Source organism: Tauraco erythrolophus, chromosome 2 (assembly GCF_009769465.1).
Source record: "Tauraco erythrolophus isolate bTauEry1 chromosome 2, bTauEry1.pri, whole genome shotgun sequence".
In the NCBI taxonomy this organism is placed as follows: Eukaryota; Metazoa; Chordata; class Aves; order Musophagiformes; family Musophagidae; genus Tauraco; species Tauraco erythrolophus.
This window is the reverse complement of record NC_141466.1, coordinates 74,512,389-74,533,015: the sequence shown is the minus strand read 5'-3', so window position 1 is coordinate 74,533,015 and position 20,627 is coordinate 74,512,389. Positions and strand designations below refer to the sequence as shown.

General features: G+C 39.7%; 1 protein-coding gene across 1 annotated transcript in view; it reads right to left on the bottom strand.

Moving 5' to 3' along the window:
- The window catches only part of SYNE1 (spectrin repeat containing nuclear envelope protein 1), a 199,047-nt gene extending 190,478 nt beyond the window's left edge, over positions 1-8,569 (bottom strand). The window contains exons 1-3 of the mRNA XM_086625933.1: positions 7,832-8,569; positions 2,089-2,184; positions 163-246 (exon numbers count right to left, since the gene is read on the bottom strand). Of these exons, the coding sequence (XP_086482059.1) occupies positions 163-246; positions 2,089-2,184; positions 7,832-8,569 (918 nt within the window). The remainder of the gene's footprint in view (positions 1-162; positions 247-2,088; positions 2,185-7,831) is intronic.
- Positions 8,570-20,627: the final 12,058 nt, after the last annotated feature.

The window sequence follows — 20,627 nt, the reverse complement described above, 5'->3', positions numbered from 1 at the left end:
TTTTACTTTTCAGCAGCTTTTAGGCACTGTGTAGAAACTGAAGACTGCAAACATCGGTCAAATTTTGGAGAACAGGTAAGTGGATACAAATCATGCATTTAAGGAAGGGAAGGAAAAAAAAAAAAAAGAAGAAAAAACAGGATTAAGTGCTACCAAACCTACCCGTCTTCCTTCTAGAAATTTAAGTGCTGTGCCAATGTTGGCGACCCAGTGAATTCTCTTCAGCTGACGTCCCTGCTCACAAGGCTTAAAGAGAAAGAACAGTGTAAACTCCAATTAGATTTATGCCAATCTGCTGAAAAAAATGAAGTTCCAGGTTATTATAAATGCCTATGTACATACCGTAGTCTGATTCACAGGTAAAAATGTTCCTTGGAACAGTTAAATTGTATCTTTGCATATATGATCAGGGAGGACTGATAGATATAGGGGACATAAATGTGATACTTCTATTATAAAAAAGTTATATATGTCTTAACCTCAGGATGCAAGCTATCAGCTTTGGTCTATAAACTTAATCAAATCAGAGAACTGTTTTTGTTATACAAAATAAACTACTACGATTTTTATAAACACACACACATATATGTATTTGAGAGAAGGCAACATTCTCTTAGTAAAACATTTTTGCCTGCAAAGGAGAAGTCAAGGTCGTTCTTACTTTTAAAAATCAGTCTTCAATGAAGACATTTTACCTAGAGGATTTTTATCCTTCTCTCTAACACCTTATTGGTGATTAAAAAACCCAACTACAACAAATGAGTTTTGCTGAACTTCAGATATGTAGGCTGAAAAAAGACAGAAATTCTTGAATTAAACCAAGAACATATCCTAGGCTTCTAATACTTGACAGTGGAATTAAATTCGCCATTGAATCTTATATTGTAATGCAAATATACAACTCCTATAATTTAAAATCCTTTTCATGAAGTTACAAATAGATTTAACAAAGGCCTGCTATAGATTCTGAAATTCCTCTTGCAGTTACTACAGAATATCATGTTCTGGTATACATCATCTTTAAATTAACCAGACATTATTCTGGTTTTGTAATACCTCTCATCTTTCACTAATTAATATAGGTATGATACAATCCAGTGAATTTCATTGTAACAGGTGTCGTCACTAAAATTCTTTTTTGTTTTACTTCTGTTTTGCCACAAGAGGGAGACTTTCTGCCTTAGACAAACAGAAACAGACATGGGTATATTTCAACAGAGCAGAGACACACTTGAGTATAACTTTTTTCCCATCTTACAGTAAAAAAACTCTTGCAGTCTGAATTACTATCTAGTTTTGGGTATCACCTGCAATCAAAACAGAGGAGAAATACAAAAAAGAGGCAAAAATGTGGTACTTGCAAAATGCCTGCATGTGAGGGAATTGGTAACGTCTGAACTCAAGAGCAAGCCGAATGAGGGATTGTTGCTCTACTCTTTCCAATGCTGCCACTCGATCTGCGAGCTGGTTTGGAAAAAGTGAGAGCCCTTGGCCTAAAACCCTTTCATTTTTCTCCCACATCACATGCACAAAAATAGCCTGACTCCCAAGAGATAGCCCACTTGCCATGTACACACCGTGGCCTCTGCACGCAACTTGGCTGTGAAAAAGCCATTTGGCATCACTTCAGGTTCTTTACAGCAGCAGAGAAGCTGTCAAGGTAAATCGATATAAGACCCCATGAAATTTGAGGGGCTCAGATCTTGTTTTTTGGAAAGAAAGCCATAAACTTAACAAGAAAAGACTGTCATTACTTCTTCAAGATGTGTAGAAATAGCTTGCAGTTTAGACCTTGTTTGTGTTATAGTAGTAACATACAGGTGGACTGCAAAGACTAATACAAATACGCAATTTTTGTGAACTACTATGGCAGAATTAGTAGAAAATGAATAAAATCAAGAATGTCAGTCTGTAATAATTTTTTGTTGTTGTTTTGTAACTAGATTGCTCACTCTCTGAATAAACATTATTTTCCTATGCAGCAGTCAGGGTGTTTTACAGTATTCAAATATAGAAACATATTAGAAAACTATACCCTAGAGAAGTTATGCAACTATCTTATGTATTCAGAAGGAAGGAAGTTCTTACCAGTTTCTGCCCTGAAAGAACCTCCAAAAGGGCAATTAGCATTACCCCATCTTTGATATCTTCAAACAGATCATTCACCAGCATGGGAGGATTGCGCTGTAAACGGAGAAGATCAGATATCATAAAGGCTCACCAGCATTATATCCTACCTCCCTTCCTTTTGTACAGAAGCACAAAGAGGGGTTATCCCCTTCTTTATGTTTTATAATGTTTAACCTCCTCCTCTCTAAAACAAGCACAGAAACACACCAACAACTGCCTACGAGTCCATAAACTACACACAATTTATGGATGTGCTATTACAGTCACATTCCAATCTATCAGCATACTTTGCCTAGTGTTAAGTATGTCACAGAAATTTCACTCTCTCATTCTGAGTAATACAAGGAACTGTATGAAGGAAAAATCCCTAAAGTGGAGTAGCTGGTTGAGCAACACTGCTACTTTCTCACAGCTGACAGTTGTTACACTAAGTTGGTGTATTTTCTCTCCTCTCCTCCAGGCCTTGCAGGCTTCCAGCGTTGTTAGCACTGTGTCAGCTTCTACTTAAGACAAACTGCTTAACATATGTCTTTACGTTTGCAAACACAACAATGATAATACTGAAAAGTCTGTAAACAGAGTTTTAGGAATCACATGATTAAACTCTTCTTAAATACATCTCAATTTGTGGATCTGTGGCTCTCAGCTGGTCAGTACCTTAATGATCACAAAATATCTCTTAGAAACAAAAAGTTTATAAACTTGGTCCAGCTGAAATAAATTAAATAAATGCCCTCTAGCTTCCATGAGCTTGTCAGCTTTCACATAATACTAATATTTATACCTGCTGATTCACTGTAAGGACATTCAGACTACAAAACTCTTGAAATTAGTTTAGGTTTAATAATTTACTTTTTGGGTACTTCTGAAAAAAGATGAATGAATAACAACTTGATCTATTACTTCTGTTCTGTAGCAACATAGATTTGAAAAAAATGAACCTAACAAATGAAACACTGCTCTTCAAAGGTAAAAATGCAATAACAAATCAGGAGAAAATAAAGGTTTCTAGTTCCCAAAATTAAAACACTGTCTTCATTGTTCAGCTTGGATAAACTAACACTTCAATGAGACATCACTTTGGCATAAAGTGGAAAAAGAACTCCTCTGCTGAAAGCAGACTTCATCTGAGATTTGATGTGCTCTAATAGTCACAATAATAGAGTCTATTTTCTCATGTATATAAAATAAAGCAATATTACAACTCATTATAAGGGTATATTTAACCATAGTTCTTTTTTATTTCCTAGCACTGCAATAGCTAACAGATCATGTTCTTACTTAATATAACACCAAAGAAATCAATGGAGCAAACAGGTCACTGGAGATTAATTTGTCCCAGCCTTGTACCACAGGTAGTTGACATAAAAGCAATTCATTTTCCTCATCTTCTATGTTATCATTTCCTGTTTGAAGTTCAGAGCAGCTTTGGTTTTATCAGTTATACCATATGATATAGCACTGAAGAATTTTGTGCTGAAATAATTCAGTAATAAAGACAAGAGGATTACAGCAGTTGACATCCTAATCCGACAAGAGGTGAAGGCCTAAAAAATCTTACCACCTACCTAAACGCCCCACTAGTGAGGTTTGTCTCTTGAAGCTCACTCTACAGTAATGAAGACAGACAGGTTCTCATAGAGGGCAATTTAGGACACATTCAGATTGAAGCGTGAGATTTACAGTGCCTCACAGCCCTGGTGCCCATAACATGCCTATCAGACGACCTGTTTGAGCGCAACACAGCTGCCTTCCACCTTGAGCGATTTGGTATCCTTACTTTCAAATCACGGTACAGGCCAGAATTTGCCTCATCCCAAAATGAAGTCAGAAGTCATCTGGCATTCATATGCAAACCAAGTCTGGGAAGCACCTCTAGTTCCCACAGCACATAGCTTCACACTGTAGATAAAACCTCCGATCGCCCATGTCAATCTCTTGCTCTGAACCACCCTTCACTGGTCGCTCCTCACTGGCAGTAGTTACAAAACCGAGATTTGCACCCTAACTGAGGCATGGGACTAAGGTAAGGCAGTAAAAGTATCCCTGAAGACATCATTCAGGTAAACTAACAGTACTTTCCTTTTGACATGAATCAAATACTGGTTTGTGGAAAGCTAGGGGAAGTACAAGACAGTGTTGATTGAATAAGATGAGAAGCAACTAAGAATAAGTCAAATGGGTACTTCAGACCTACTGCTCTGAAGTATGAGAATCACAGCAATTGTCCATACATCAGCAGGCTGAAATGTACTTTTTCTTGCTGGAAGACTGTATAATTACAAACACTGCCAGTGTTTAACAGCACACACAATGTATCTTAACACTAATAAAACAGGAACAGAAAGCAGGTACCACAGTTGTGTCACAAGATCTCCTGTATAAGACTCCTTTAATATGGAAAATTAATTATACAGACTGCCAAAAACCTTTTTGCATATTACTCTTTATAATATAATGTTCCTCACTACTTTTAAAATGTTAACAGGTAAGACTCTTCATTGTGTTTCATGAATCACTTTTTTTTTTTACTACTCTGGCCATAGAATTTACCCTGTTATTATGACTCCAGTCTCTCTCAGAAGTATGGAATTAGTTATATTTTTAGTGGCAAATACAGAATAGATTCCTCTTTTACATAAGGATTCTGTAGATACCAATCTTATTCTCCATACTGATACAATTCAGGAAGATATATATACACTAGGTGATACTGAGCAGTTCATACATCCTTATTTATTGTATATGGACAATAGAATAAAATGGATAAGCTACTTGACTGTTTTTCCAGGCAGATCCTCTACTGAGATTAACACGACATCTGTTGGAATGGATAAATACCTTCTCCTTGGCTGCCTATATAACATAGAATGAAATTAAACGAGAAAGTGAAGCTGTATGCTACTTACTTATTAGCCTCCATAAAAGAAAGGGTTTTTTTTTAAAGCTATTAAAATCTATTGAATAATTTTTATTCTAGAGACTCAACAGGACTTAACACCTATTCACTTACTTGCCTTAATGCACTGCCAAGATGCTAACTGTAAATCAGTAGAAGCAGGGGAAGGAAACTAACTTAAAAATTTTTCATCTTGAAAATGTTGACTTTGGCTTTTTGCAGCAAATATATAGCTCTAGCAATGCAATCAACGGTAATGATTCTAATACACTGTATTTTGAAAGCTGGAAAGCCTGTCCAAAGAATTCAATTAAGTCATTTTTAAACCAGGAAAAAAGACCATTTAAAAAATATATGAAGTAACTTCTCAAAATTCTATAATATTAAAGATGTTTTTTATGAATGTCTTGAACAAAATTATTTGGGGAACTCAGAATATACTTCAATGAACAATCGGACATTAATTCTACAACTTGCCAGTTGTAGAAGTCTTAATTCTAAGACTTCATATGCCTTAGTATTTGATTTTGGTTTTTTGTAAGCTTCTTCAAGAAAGCAAAATAGCAAAATAATACCAATGGTCTCCCGCATACTGCGTTTCTTATATTCTATTTATTACACTCATTTATTGCAGTATATGCAACAACAGTAGAATAGTTTATAGTGACAATGACATTTAAGAACAGTCCTGTCACAAAGAGGGAGGCACACTCAGTACAAGTAAAATCATGTGCTCTGTAGGAGGAATGTGAATTAGCTGGTAATGACTCTTAAAGGTTAATGAACCAGATTTTTCCTATATTAAATATTTATATAAATAACTGTGTTTAGAATTGATCACAAATAGGAACTGTTGAGAAAATGCTTTGCTTAAACTTGTTGCTCTTACAAACATTTAATTTGCTGTAGTGCTTAGGAAATATTCTTAATTATTTAAAGAACTGAACATCAGTACATATGAAAATTATTTGACTGAAAAGCCTCAAAATCAGAGAATTATAATAGACCTACAATCTCTAGGCATTCTTCCTCTGACACAGTAAAATAAATTTCATAAAATGCAAATATTAGATATGGAACCAACTTATATTTGCTAAGTTTCACTCTTCTATTCCAATACATTTCATTTCTCATTTGCATCTTTGCCACAGAAATCTTTTCCTCACACCCTGTACATAACTTCTCTAGTGAATAAATGGTACTACACAAACAACAGTGTCTGCATCATAATGAATGCCAATGCAATCATTGGAAATTTTGCTACATTAATTTTCAAATAATGTGTCAAAAAACACTGAAAAAACATGTGAAAACTTATCCACATGCATAAACAGGAAAAAAATCTATGTAACTACTGAATTTGTCTCTGCAGAGAAATACATCTGAGAACAGGAAGGAGAATGTAAAATTTCAGACTTACTCTGTAATAGCTGGCCCACTCCTCCCCCTCAATTTCATTCCTAAATCCTTAAGCACATAGCTTTTCATGTTCCTTGCTGTTAATGACTATTTTTATGACTCAGTCTTAAGTTTTACATGATTATTTTCATCACACAAATTAATTTAGTGTTCACTGTTTTAACATTAGAGGTTATAAGCAGTACTAGTGAATACACACAGTCACTGTCACAGCAGAAAACTGCCAGTCAGATTTTCCTCATTATGCAGTCAACATGGACATTGTTTTAAATTTTTTCTGTGTCAGTGACTAAGATACTGGGAGCCTCTGCTTTCCCATTTGAAAAAGACAAAAAAGACACAGAATTACTTAGTTTATTGATGAAAATTGATGAGATTCTTGTATGAAGACAAAATTACATTCTAAGAACAAACTACTGTCCATGACAACATTGTGTGTGAGAGCTGTAAATTGATATACTCATTTCTTTTTCTTCCTTTCTCTGCTATAAAACATAGCGGTTTGCAATTTCAAAAGTCTTAATGTAAGGTTTAAAGTCCAGGTTTAATTCATCATTCTGAAAACATTGCATAAGTATAATTTAAAAACATTCACGCAGTCTTAGTTTAATTTTTATTTGATATCCATTCTCGGCTTTTGTTTGTTGATGTGTGCATCCTTTTAATGCAAACACAAAACGAATAATAATTTCTTTCAGTATGTATTTGTTGTTCACGCTATTTGGTGAGTTTACAATAATACTGTGGTGAGTACAAATCCTGAAGTTATCCCTACACCTGAGAACAATGTTGTTATTTGATTGGGTTAAGCCAATTTACAGTCTGTGTTCCAAAGCTTTGAAACTACTGTTTCCCAACACTTTCACCAAAGATGAGAAAGGCAATAAAAGGCATATGCCTCGGTGTTGCAGTGCCCTACTGTGGACGGCCCAGAGTCATGAACATACACCAATATGGTTAAAAAATCATGCTCCGTTTATTACAACCAACACACAGGTTATATAGCGGAATGTGGCGTGACACGACTACATACTACAATTGGCTTGCTTAGCATAAACACACTCTCGTGGGCTATAGTGATAGGGCAGCGCTAGCAGAACACAGGTAACAAGCTCATCCCTTCAGTCTCCTCATTGCGGTCATCGGAGAGGCATCCAGGAGGCGTGCATCTTGGCAGGCTATCAGTCTACATTTCCTTTTAAGGCCATTGAGATAACTTGAAGGACAAAAGTAATCTAGCTGGTAACCTTGTGCTCTGGGGCCCAAACAGGGATTGTCCATACCCGAGAGAATATTATGGCCAGTCTCGGAAAGGAATTCCTCCACACTTCCCCCTTTTTGTTTTTGGACAATCCATAGCTCTGGCATTGCTTTAAGGAGAACCCGAGAGGCACACTTCAGGACACACCCTGCTAAGAGAATCATAAACAGCAATGCAACTAATATCGTTATGCCTTGTATGATTAATCCTTTTATCCAACCTGGTACGTTCCAACTACCAAACCAGTTTGAGAACCGGTCATCTCGTGTCGTGATATGATGCATGTTACTTTGAAGGTTTGCAAGTTGCTTATGAATGCTTTGAGAGTGGTCAGGTAGGTCCATACAGCACATGCCTTCAAAGTCAGTACAATCATGGCCTTGAGCTAACAGTAAAAAATCAATAGCAGTGCAATTTTGCAATACAGCATGCTGGATATCATCTACATCAAGCAATAGAGAGGTGAGAATATCAGAGGTAAGATTAAATTGTTTCAATGCCCAACAAGCAAGCTTAGCCAACTGACTATTAGCAATGCCGTCAGAGGCTCCTAGAAGGAAGACAGATAGTGCTGCTATTTCAGCTGGATTCAGCAGCTGCACGTTGTCATTACAAGTGCCGTCAAATTCTTTTAGGCTCCTCTTACCCCGACTTGTTCGGGTTGTTCGTTCAGCTTGAAAATCATGAATGCTAGGGGCAAAGAGAGTTAGGCGACCCAAATAGCCAGGACCACCGATAGGTCCTTGTGGAATTCCGGTCCAGGCACGATCTTCACAGATCAGAAAAATTCCGGGGGGCAGGAGCGTATCGTGTGTAAATACTTTCCCAATGAGCGCTCCAGTTTTTACATTTCCCCACATCGATGTGCCGGACACATTGAAACGCGGTTTACCTTGAAAGAAAAAACTGCGTCCTAATTTTGCCTGATAGGCTTGCTTCAGCGTTTGGAACCAAACCACTCCGGAGCCGTTTACAAGTTGCATAGGAGGGCGAATGATTTTACATTTCGCGCTGTGACTCATAGACTGGTTCCATAAACCAGAAACATTTTTCCATGTCCCTGGTAACAAGCTACCTAAAAGATCAAGTTCCTGCAGTCCTGCAGGGATGGTCACATTGAGTGATCTAATCAAGGCAGCTTGGACTTCCGATCCTACATCAAAAGGCCAATCCCACCCACTGCAGATCCGTCTCATGTCACTGGGTTGTTGGTATGAGAGGGCACAGGTATTGACGAATCTTTGAAACTCTGTAATGTTAGTGCTATTATTTGGCCAAAAGTATTGGCACACCAATAAGGCACGTGCGAAATGGGTCAGAGGCACTTTGCATAGATAAACAGAATTGCGAGACGTTGGTTTTGTTAGCCCAAGTGACCCAACTTATTCAGTGTAGTTAACGTCTGTGCCACTTCAACTCCTGGTGCAAATATTGAAGCTGCAATGATTTTAGCTGGTTTCCCAAATTCTGCTCTGGAATTGCACTAGCTATCATAAGCGTGCGTGCTTTGCCTATTCCGGGTGTGTCTATGACTTAGGATCATGGTGGTATGAGGTAAATACATTCCTAAAGTTCCTATAGTACATAGATCTCCCCTTATATGCGAAGGAATACCCTAAGCTCTACTATAGCCCTACAGAAGCAGTTACTAGTGTTTTGTTTTGGTACAGCCTTGCAGAAGCAGTTACTAGCATATTGTTTCCCTTTCTGGGAGCCTTACTATTTCGACTATGCCCAAGATTCCGCTGAGCAGGAGGGTAACAATCAGCAGGGTCATCACAGAGAAGAGAGGCAGGCACAGCACCTTCAGGGCGTCCCCTGTTTATCCACACAGTGTGCTCTGCAGCCTCCCTCAGCTCCGCTCTGAGCCATCTCTTTTCACCCTCAACAGAGTCTATGACAAAGGTACTGACACGGCGTTGCCGCACGCGTGGCCAGTGCGTGCAACAAGGCTGCCCAGTATGTGCTCTGCCGGCTAACAGCGGTTTTTGCGAATCACAACATGTTGTTCAATAACAATCCTCCTAGCTTCTCTTTTCAAAGTTACGTGCTCACAATTAGGTCCAGTCAGTAATTCTTTGTCATTAATTTGGTACCAGTTAATTCTTTTCCTTCCAGTAGCTACGGGTGGAATCCATACACCTTCCGATCGGAGAAAACACACAAAGCATATATACAAGCAACTTTCACACACATACTATACCTAACAATGAGAAACATAAGAACAGTTGATATATTAACATGAAATCTTCTATTACGAGTCTGTCCATTTGAACCATTCTCCTCATTCGGTGTTTCTGTGATCTCTGCTTGCTCTGCTAATTCTTGGATCTTCCTTTCTCTATTTGTAGTTTCAAAAGTCCTGGCTGGCTTTACGTTTCTTGCTGGCAACCAGTACGGACCTGTGGGAAAGAGAACACGAGCATACCCTCTTCCCCATGCAAGCAGAGACACAGGGCCATCCCATGAGTTGAGCCCAGTTTCTTATAACATGCTGTTGATTTTTCTGCAAAAATGGCACTGGGTTTAAAATTGTGATCCACAGCCGTAGTATGTTGCCTAGAAGCAGACAAATTAAGAAAATTTAAAACATATGTGGCTTTGTCCAAGGATTCTTGCTGGGAAATATACGGAAGACTGCCCCTTTTTTTTTTTTTTATCAAGCATTTGTTTTAACGTTAAATGAGTTTGTTCAATAACAGCTTGTCCCATAGATGAATGAGGGATACTGGTAGTGTGAGTCACTCCCTGATCCTGTAAAAAGGCACCATACTGGATCACTGTCTGTCCCAATTTTCTTTGGTACTCCCATGGTTTTCTCCAGTGTGAGCAGTAGCAACAACAAAGGCAGAAAATATATCAACAGGTATATGTACATATTTAGATCGAAGAAACGATTGAATATAAGTAATATCAGTTTGCCATAATTCATTGACACATAAACCTTTTGGATTTACTCCTGCTGGATTATTTGAAGGCACAATACGCTGACGGTCAGGGCAGGCGTGTACAATCTGTTGAGCTTGATCTACTGTCTGACCTGATGGGAAGTATCATCAACCAGCAATTGACAAACTGTAGGACTAATCATCATTCCTTGAGGCAGTACAATCCAATGATATTGTTGCATGGGTTGTTCATCGTTAAGTACTGGAACTGAAAAGGCAAATCTAGGACAATCGTTAGGGTGTAAATAAATAAAAAAGTAAAAAAGGTAGAAAAACCCAGTCTTTTAAATCAATCACCATCAAATGCTAACATTCTGGAATCATAGTAGGATTTGATACACCCGGTTGTAATGCACCCATTGGTGAAATGATTGCATTAATAACTCTTAAAACTTTTAACGTAAATCTCCATTTTCCTGATTTCTTTGGGTTAGCAAATATTGGAGTAATCCATAGGGTAGTGGAGGGAATTATATGTCCTAATTTGAGCTGTTCATCGCCTAATTTTTGAGCCCACATTCTGACACCCTTTATTAAATCTGCAATTGTTTTTGCCCGATTTCTGATAGGATCAGGAGCTTGCCTGTGCAAAAAGTATTCATTTGATTCATGTCAATATGGGACAATGGATGTGCAAATAGATTGCGAGGAGTAGGGTGTGCTATTCAAGATAAGTGATTGTCTTAGTTTAAGATCTCTGTGAAATGCAAAAACATAAACCTGCGAAATGCCTCATGATGCTGCCAACCACCAGTGATACACAGAATGCTCTGTCACTACAGAGCAGAGAACTCTGGTGACAGTTCATCATGATGCAAAACGAAATAAAACGAAATTGTAAAAAGGTAGAAAAGGATGGAGAGCATAGATGCTGGAAAGCACTCTTTAGATGGTCACCTTCCGCTTCAGGATTTTTCAGCCATTTAAAACATCCTGTTATAACACTGCCAATAGCTACAGCTGCCCCAATATTGTCACCAACACTGCTGTATACATGGGCTTGGCACGTGCTTAAGAGGATATCTTCAATTACTAACTGGAATAGCAAGACATCTGCAGCAGCTGGATTTTCTGTTTGTCTCTGAACTGCTGCTTGCAGCCGATCAAGGAAATGTTCATAAGGTTCCTGTGCTCCCTGCCGAATGGAAGCAAAGGAAGCCTCCCCTGTCCCAAAAAATCAGGGACACGTCTTAATGCTCTCATAGCCAATTCAGTCAGTTGTTGGAAAGCCACTTGCTGTAACCCTGCCTGTGCCTGATTTTGACATGTGTGACATTTTATTCATCCCAAAATGTTTAGCTCTCGATTTAAGAAATTTAACACCTATAACACTTTAGCTATTGTTTCATTGGGAGATTTCCCTGTCATTCCCCCTTTTTGTTTTAAAGGCATATTCTCCAAAGTACCATGTGCATGTTCTGTGATCGGTTGCTCAGTAGGATTGTACGGAATACCAGTAACATGCTCAATACCTCATGATGACAAAAATACATACGTCTGATAAGAAGTGTATGCCAAAGTTCCTGCAAGCGTAAACCACGAGGATTAACACCATTTATTGGTGGCATGATCATATTTTAACAGCTAGTACACAATTGTACGATTGAGCGGGCTTGTTGTCGTGTTAAACCAAATTGTCACCTAATAGCATTAGCATTCTGATGGTAGCAGTCATGCAAGATTTTGCCTGTATTAACGAGTTTGGTACCAGAGCTGCACTCGTGAGAGGCTCAGCTCGCCTGTTCCCTTCTGCTATAGGCCTTGGAAGCGCGGTGTGCGCTCGCAGATGTACCATGGAATATGCATGTTTACGGTTTTGCAATACTGATATTAACTGTTCAAATTGCTGGAACAAAGGAGGATTAGTTATTTCCCGCGATGTCGATCGAGACGATCTAAGTTAAAATGTGCTGTCTCGTGGTAAAACTCGGGCCACCGGCAGCGGCGAGGCGGCCGCTCTCCAGGCTCGGCCTGCGGCGGGGGCGGGGGGGGGGGGGGAAGCGGCGGCGGCGGGGTCCAGCCCTGCCTCGCCTCAGCCGGGCGGGGGAGCGGGGGAGCGGGGTGGGGACGACGACCCAGCCGCCCTGTGCCGGCCGCCCCGCTTGTTGTTGCTGTTGCTGTCGTTGTTGTCGTTGTTGTCGTTGTCGCGGCTCCGGCCGCTTGCGCTCCGTAACTGCTGCCGACCCCTCCCGCCGAGGACCATCAGCTGCAAAAGAATTGGCACGCCAGAGGAGGGCAAAGCAGGGTTAAGTTTTGGGTGGCAGGACGGTCTTCCTTGGCCCGACGACAGCGATGACAAAGCCGTACAGTCAACACCCCCCGAGTTCCCTTGGGCTGGCACTTCCGCTTTGTGCCCAGTTGGCGCTGGAGGGGCGGCGGGCACTTCCTCTGCTGTCCCTGAGCAGGCTGGGGGCCCCTTAGGCTCTTTAGACTCAGTTTTTTGTTCTGACACAGTTTCTCCCAGCCCCTCGGCTTGTTTCCACACCTCAGTGATAGTAGAACAGGTGGGAGCTCGCATGCCTTTTGTTGGGTGTAAATGTCCGACCCCAAAGAACTGCGCAATACAGGAGGGTGGCGGCGGCTCGTGCAGCTCGCCAGAGGTGTTATCCGGCTGCAGGGCTTCTATGGCCGCAGCAGCAACTTTTCGCTCAGCTTTGATCTCCCGTAAGGTGTTAATTACGACACGCCACGTCTGTCCCACTTCTTTTGCTGTTTTTTCCTCTTTTCCTCCCGCTAAGGTGGTCTCCCAGAGATGTTCCCCCACTTCACGCCATTCGTCAACATTAAAGAGTAGCGGACAGGTTTTACAATGTCCATTTGCTTTCGCCCACTTAATGAGGCTTTCTATTTCCTTAGGGTTAACCGTTTCTCCTCTCTTAGAGAGTATACTGGTTAACAGCTTGATTGCCGCCTCCGTTTCCATCGCGGTCTTACCTTGCAGGGGTTCGCTCGGCCGCTGCGAAACTTTCCAGGCTCCGGCGATTCTCTTCGTCCCGTGCCCTTCCCTGCTGCACGTCCACAGGCTCCCAATACCGTATTCACGAAGCTATGGAGACTTCCGCATTTAAGCGAGTTTATCCGCATTTAAGCAATTTTTCCGCATTTAAGCGATTTCAGGGTCCCTGCTCATGCGCCACTTGTTGCAGTGCCCTACTGTGGACGGCCCAGAGTCATGAACATACACCAATATGGTTAAAAAATCATGCTCCGTTTATTACAACCAACACACAGGTTATATAGCGGAATGTGGCGTGACACGACTACATACTACAATTGGCTTGCTTAGCATAAACACACTCTCGTGGGCTATAGTGATAGGGCAGCGCTAGCAGAACACAGGTAACAAGCTCATCCCTTCAGTCTCCTCATTGCGGTCATCGGAGAGGCATCCAGGAGGCGTGCATCTTGGCAGGCTATCAGTCTACATTTCCTTTTAAGGCCATTGAGATAACTTGAAGGACAAAAGTAATCTAGCTGGTAACCTTGTGCTCTGGGGCCCAAACAGGGATTGTCCATACCCGAGAGAATATTATGGCCAGTCTCGGAAAGGAATTCCTCCACACCTCGGTTGTTTTACAAAGAGACATGTTTTTCATCTTCTTTAGTCATGTAATCTATGATCTAAAAAATCAGCATAGGCAATGAAATGCAAAACATTAATTGCTGTTCTGAATGGATCTAACGTCTCCTTTTCGCGTATTTGGTATAATGTTGTTCTGCATTTTAAACTTAGACTTTGAAAAGATACTCAGAAGCATACTCAGATTATTTGTTTCTCTGAAGGCTGAGACCAAGAGGAGAGAGGTCTGGTTCTAGATCCTTAGAGAAATATGAATAAATAACATGCAATTTGAAAATTTTTTGTCCTGTTACCTACACATATCTCATTTATGATTAGTAGAACTGCACAGCTGCACAAAAATTAAATTGGATGGTCAGAAGATAGATCACATTCATTTGATAGCTCGAGCCCAAATTTCTGCAAGTGGGTGGCAGAGAAAAGAGAATTTCCAGTTGCTGAGTCTCACCAGATTCCCGAGTCAGAATCACAAAAGGCATTCAGCTGGGGTTAGGGAGACAGACAGCAGAGGGACAGATGCAGTCCAGTGCTAACAGCCGACCCAAACCAAAGCTGCATTATACTACCTGTTAGTTATCATACTTGCAGCTCTTTCCTCTGTGTTCATCCCCTATGGGACACTGCCCTGTGAGTGAGGGCACAGCTTGCACTAGGGCTGTTTACCTCAACTTTTCTTTGACGTGTCACATAGTTAGCTGATGCCAAGTCCTTTACCTGTCTTCTGTTTATGGAAGAACATACCTTTGAATTGGGAAACATAATTTTAAAACGGTAGCATTCTATTGAAAGAGCAAGAGAGAATAAAAAATTCGTATCTCTCTCCTACTCCCTTTCATAAAGTTCAATTCACCGGCACTCTAGTTTCATTTACCTGTTTTGTTCATTCTTATTGATTTCTATCCATATCCTCAAACCCATTTTTAACTTTATAGTTAAAAAGCTAAAACCAGGGATTTTTTAATCTACTCGATGGACTTAACTTAGTTGTTGAATTAGTTCCTGTTTCAATTAGAGCAGGACTTTTTAAAAGAAAAGCATACGCTAAGATTTTAAAGATTAACAGTGAAGAATCTTTCACTCAGCAAACGCTGACAAACTATCACATCCTGCTTTATATTCTTAAATTATTAATTGCTCTCAGTTCTACCTAACACAATCAAATCAAATCTGCAAATTCTTTCAAATCACTCCCCTTCAAAATATCAGAAACTGCTCTTTTTTAATCCTCCTTTGCTCTATTCAGTCAACACAGCATAAGGATGAAAACTCTACCTCAGCAGAGTTTCTTTTCCTTTGCCATCAGTAAACCCATCTTTGAAAATGCTGTGAAACCACATCAATCTTTACTTAGAAAACATTAGTTTATCCTGGTTTTGAGGTTTAATGCAGTTACTCACCAGCACTTTTTCAAAAACATTCAAACTCATTCATGACAGAACATTTACACATATAGCCATGGTGTTAGAGTTACAGATACTTTAGTTATAGTTTTTAGGTTTTCTCTTATTTCCTCCTATTACTTTTTCCATTAGTAATTTTACCAGATTAGTAAAAATGGCAACTATTAAGCTGTCCTCCAAAAATGAAAGGAAAAAACCCAAAGTTTTACAAGAGTAGCCAAGAAATAGACAGCCAATTTAAAGGGAAGTTACTGTTAATTTTGAAGCCCGTATATCTTGAGTCAAATTCAGCACAGTATCTCTGGATTGCGTTTTGGATTACATTGGAAACTGCAATTTGGCAACTGGCATACACACACACACATGCAAAGTAAGGGAGCAGAAAAAGGTTACATGTTTGAAAAAAATAACTCTGTAAGTTCACCTAAAAGTATGTAGGTAACACTCAAATGTCCTTGTGGTGGGTTGGGCTGCTCTCTCACTCCCTCTCAGCAGGACAGGGGAAGAAAACAAGATAAAGCAGTTTGTGGGTCGAGATAAAGACAGAGACATCGCTTCTCATTTACCGCCACAGGAAAAAGAGGCTCTACTTGGGGAAATTAATTTATGTCCAATTAAAAGAGATTTGAATCATGAGAAACAAAGACAAAATTGTAAACATCATCTCCCCATCTACCCCTGTGTTCCCCAGTCTCAACTTCACTCCTTCACTCCCAGCTCCTCTATCCCTGAGAGGCACAGGAGGACGAGGATGGTGGCTGTGCTCAGTCTGTAACAGCTTCTCTCTGCTGCTCCTTCCTCCTCACACTTCTCCCATGATCCTGTGTCAGCTCCTCTCCGGAGCCGCAGTTGCTGTCAGAAGCCTGCATCCGGCCCAGCCCTACATCACCTTCCATATCATTTGACCCCGGTGTAACTCCACTGGCGTTAACAGACACCGGCCCAAATGCAGGAGCGTGTACGGCTGTTTCTCTGCCATCAGTGTGAGGCCAGCGCTTCACAGGGTTCCTCGCCAGGTATCATTTTGGCGGATGCTTCACATTTTCTTGGGTTCAAAGACGAGGGCAGAGTGCAGACATTGCTGCCTAAAAGTGAGTTTCCTTCCAGGATTTTTCCTTATCACATTTCAAAGGCCTCCAGACAATGGAGGTGTCACAGCTTTCCAATTTCTTTTGACATAATAAAACCTGCAATGATCTTTTACAAGATTCAAGTAACCTAAATACCAAAGTTCTAGGTTACAATTTGGAACATGAGTGCAACGGGAGTCCTGCACATTTCACAGACACATCAGGATTTCCTACAGCTCTGATGAACTCGGAAAATGTATTTCTACACTTCCCAAAAACATGATTAACAAAGGTATAAAAGCTTCACCTTTAAAAACTTAAAAATTTGAATGGCACGGGTCACTCCTGTTGAGTCTAATCTCTCTAATCTATAAGCAGTGCTTCTCCTGTGGCAGTGTAACAGCATAAATGGGAAGCAAAGCCAGCTAATCTATACATCTGAGATAGGCAGTGAGGGAAACTTGCTGACAGCCATCAATAAAAGTACCATAGAAACAACTTTCCTGTTAAAGAGCGAATTAACACAGACCAACTACTGGAGGGTAGCTCAGTGAGGGCTGGGGCTGGTAAATTGCTTGGTTTGAATGTGATGGGATTTGATCAGCCTTTACAATATCAGACCTATTAAAGAAATATATGCCTAGATCACACAAGCCAAAAGGTCCATCTGTGCTCTCATGGCCCAAAGGGACTAGTACAGTAAAGGCAAAGTTCACAACTCTTAATCCAGAGCAAAATCTATTAACTGAGCTACCATCACGACTTTCTCTCTTCCTGAGGATTAGTCAGTTATTACTAGCAAGTTATCATTACACAAACGTATACCTAACAATACAGACATATCTCTAATTGTCAATTATGATCAGATATCATCAATCAATTACTAATGATGCACTAGAATTAGGAAATAGAAAAACACAAAATGAGAGTTTTTTTCTCCTCTGACACATGTTCATGGCCTGCTTTGCTAACACTTTAGCAAGTACTGGATTTCTTTCCATCTCGGTTGAAGTAAATGGAACATAGGTACAGTGATTAAGTCCTCTGATGCATGGGGATCTTTTCCAAATATTCCAAAGAGAATTAAGGGACAGACCTCATTTCCAGTGAGGATACACTGCTAAGAAGTCCTGAAGAAAGCCTTGTTCTTGCAGTTGAATTTTACAGTGTCAGTGCAGTTCATTTCACAATAAATTCTCAATTACACTCCTCAGTAATGTAAATAGATGCTGTTGCTCCACCATACAGTTTCATTAGACCAAATCACATGTGATATAGCATTATGTGGGATTCCTGCTTTACTGTCTTTGTTTTCGAGGATATTATTAGCCAATTCTTTACACAGAAGATAAACCAGTGCTCTTGCAGCTATTCCTTGCCCAATTTTCAAGTTCATTAATCTTTATGATTTAAAAATATGTATTTAAAAGAGCACCTCTGGTGTTTAAATATTTTAATTTACTGGACTAATTGATAACTATGGTTAGAGCTGTGCTGTGTGAAAAGCCTGAGAAATGCCAAATTAAATCTCACTTCTTATGTTGTCAGACAAAGTTGGTACCAGTTGTAACTTAATACTTTTAAAATTGTGTGTAAATCACTGTCTGTATTCTGCTAAAACCAAAAAAGGAGTTTTAGGTTGTGGTAAGAAGAAGCAACAACAGTTCAATGATAAATCCCAAGATGCATGAGATAATTAATTCAGCACCGGATTCACGAAGCACTATTTATGTTTATAAGCAGTTCAGGATGCCTCTATCAAACTACATAACTGACTCAAGTTTTACTAAAATACACTGTATATAACAAGGCTAATATTTCTGTTTAATGAAAAGCAGTTTCAAATATTTCTTCTGGCTGAAATAGTAGCTACTGTGCCACCTTTCAGTTTTGGCCAAAGGAGCTGGGTGTTGCCTGTAGACACCACACACAACACTGCAGCTGATCGCTATCACGCTGAAATGGATAATGAGGATCCCTTTTTAAGTTTATGCCATTCTGCTCAGTCAAATCTTACATATTCTATACTCCAGGGCCTGTACAGGTATAGATAAAAAGATTTGATTAAAAAAAAAAAATCCAAAGACATATATTACCTTAGCCAGGTGAGTATTGATCCATTTTGTGAAAGTCCTTTTCTGTACTGACTCTTGCTCATCTGACAAAAAAAAAAAGAAATCGGTTTGATTAGAAATTGCTGAATCCTTATGGATTTACATGATGTAAGAATAACATTCTCTATTGACAACAAATGCATGCTTTATTTGCTGGAAATGCCACTATGTTTTCTTGACAGTTAATTTTGCCTGTAACTATCCATAATAAATATTTCATACTCTTCTAATAATGCTCTGACACTTGACTATTTGTAGAATTTCACAGCAAAGTTCAAGTCTTAACGAGTGAATAAACAGTAAGACACCATTTCAAATCTGAATGCCAAGATAAATTTGACATCTAAGTTGATATTATATTTACCCAAGGTCTGAGCACCTAGAACTTTTCTGGACTTTTTAACTAGAATCCATGTCTCTGACAGTCAAATTTCTCTTCTTTGGAAAATCAGCTAGAGACTTAGAAAAAATTATCTTAGTATGTACTTTTGAAAATTTTTATAATATTGAATTAAAGATTTGAAATTGCATTATCAAGCTTATTTGTCCTCTGGGAGATCTAGACAGGAAGGAGCCATTAGCTAGTTCAGGCAGTTTCTATACTGCTACTTACTACCTCCCTTAGTCCTGTCTTGAAGTACTTGTCTGATTTATAGTGAATTTCACTGATTCTCAGATAGTCCCTCAGGGACTGTTGCCAGCTGCATAGACAAAAATAGCTCCTGAATGAGCTTCTCCAACTTCAGCAGCCAGGGTCACGGCTGCAGAGGGAAGAGAATCACAGCATCATAACTAATCCACAAAATAGTCGCCTTCCTTGTAGGGAATCAGTTTTGACACAGGGAATAATTTCACAACAGGGGCATTCAAGAATTTACATTAAAGATTTTTCTTTTGAAAATAAAAGGAAATACTTATTTCACGGAAAAACAAATCATGCCATTACTATCATCAGTTCTGAATGAGCACCTTCATTCCCCTACAGAAAAACCAAATTAATAAAATTGCTCTTAAATATTTACTTTTTATAAGAATGCATATGTGTCCCAAAACCTACAGATGGAAAATCTAATTTTAGTTATGCCTTTGCTACTGACTTGTGCAGCACTGAATAGCGATTTGATTTCTTTCACATCTGTACAATTAAAAGGGAATATTCTTTAATCCTCTTTAAAGTTCTGGAATACATAACTAATTAGTTTGATGCACCACTAATAGTAAGATCCCTGATTTACACTCACACAATGCTGTTCCACAATGAGGGTACATAAAGATACAAATTGCCACACAAAATTAGTCAGCAAAAATCATAGAATCATAGAATGGTTAGGGTTGGAAGGAACCTCAAAGATCATCTAGTTCCAACCCCCCTGCCATGGGCAGGGAAAACCTCCACTACACCAGGTTGCCCAAAGCCTCATCCAACCTGGCCTTGAACACTTCCAGGGATGGGGCATCTACAACTTCTCTGGGCAACTTGTTCCACTGCCTCACCACCCTCTGAGTCAAAAATTTCTTCATTATATCTAATCTAAATCTCCCTCTTTCAGTTTCAAGCCATTGCCCCTTGTCCTATCACTACATGCCCTTGTTAAAAGTCCCTGTCCAGCTTTCCTGTAGGCCCCCTTTAAGTACTGGAAGGCTGCCATAAGACCACCCCGGAGCCTTCTCTTCTTCACACTGAACAGCCCCAACTCTCTCAGCCTGTCTTCATAGCAGAGGTTCTCCAGCCCTCGGATCATCTTTGTGGCCTTCCTCTGGACTCGTTCCAGTAGCTCTATGTCCTTCTTGTGTTGAGGACTCCAG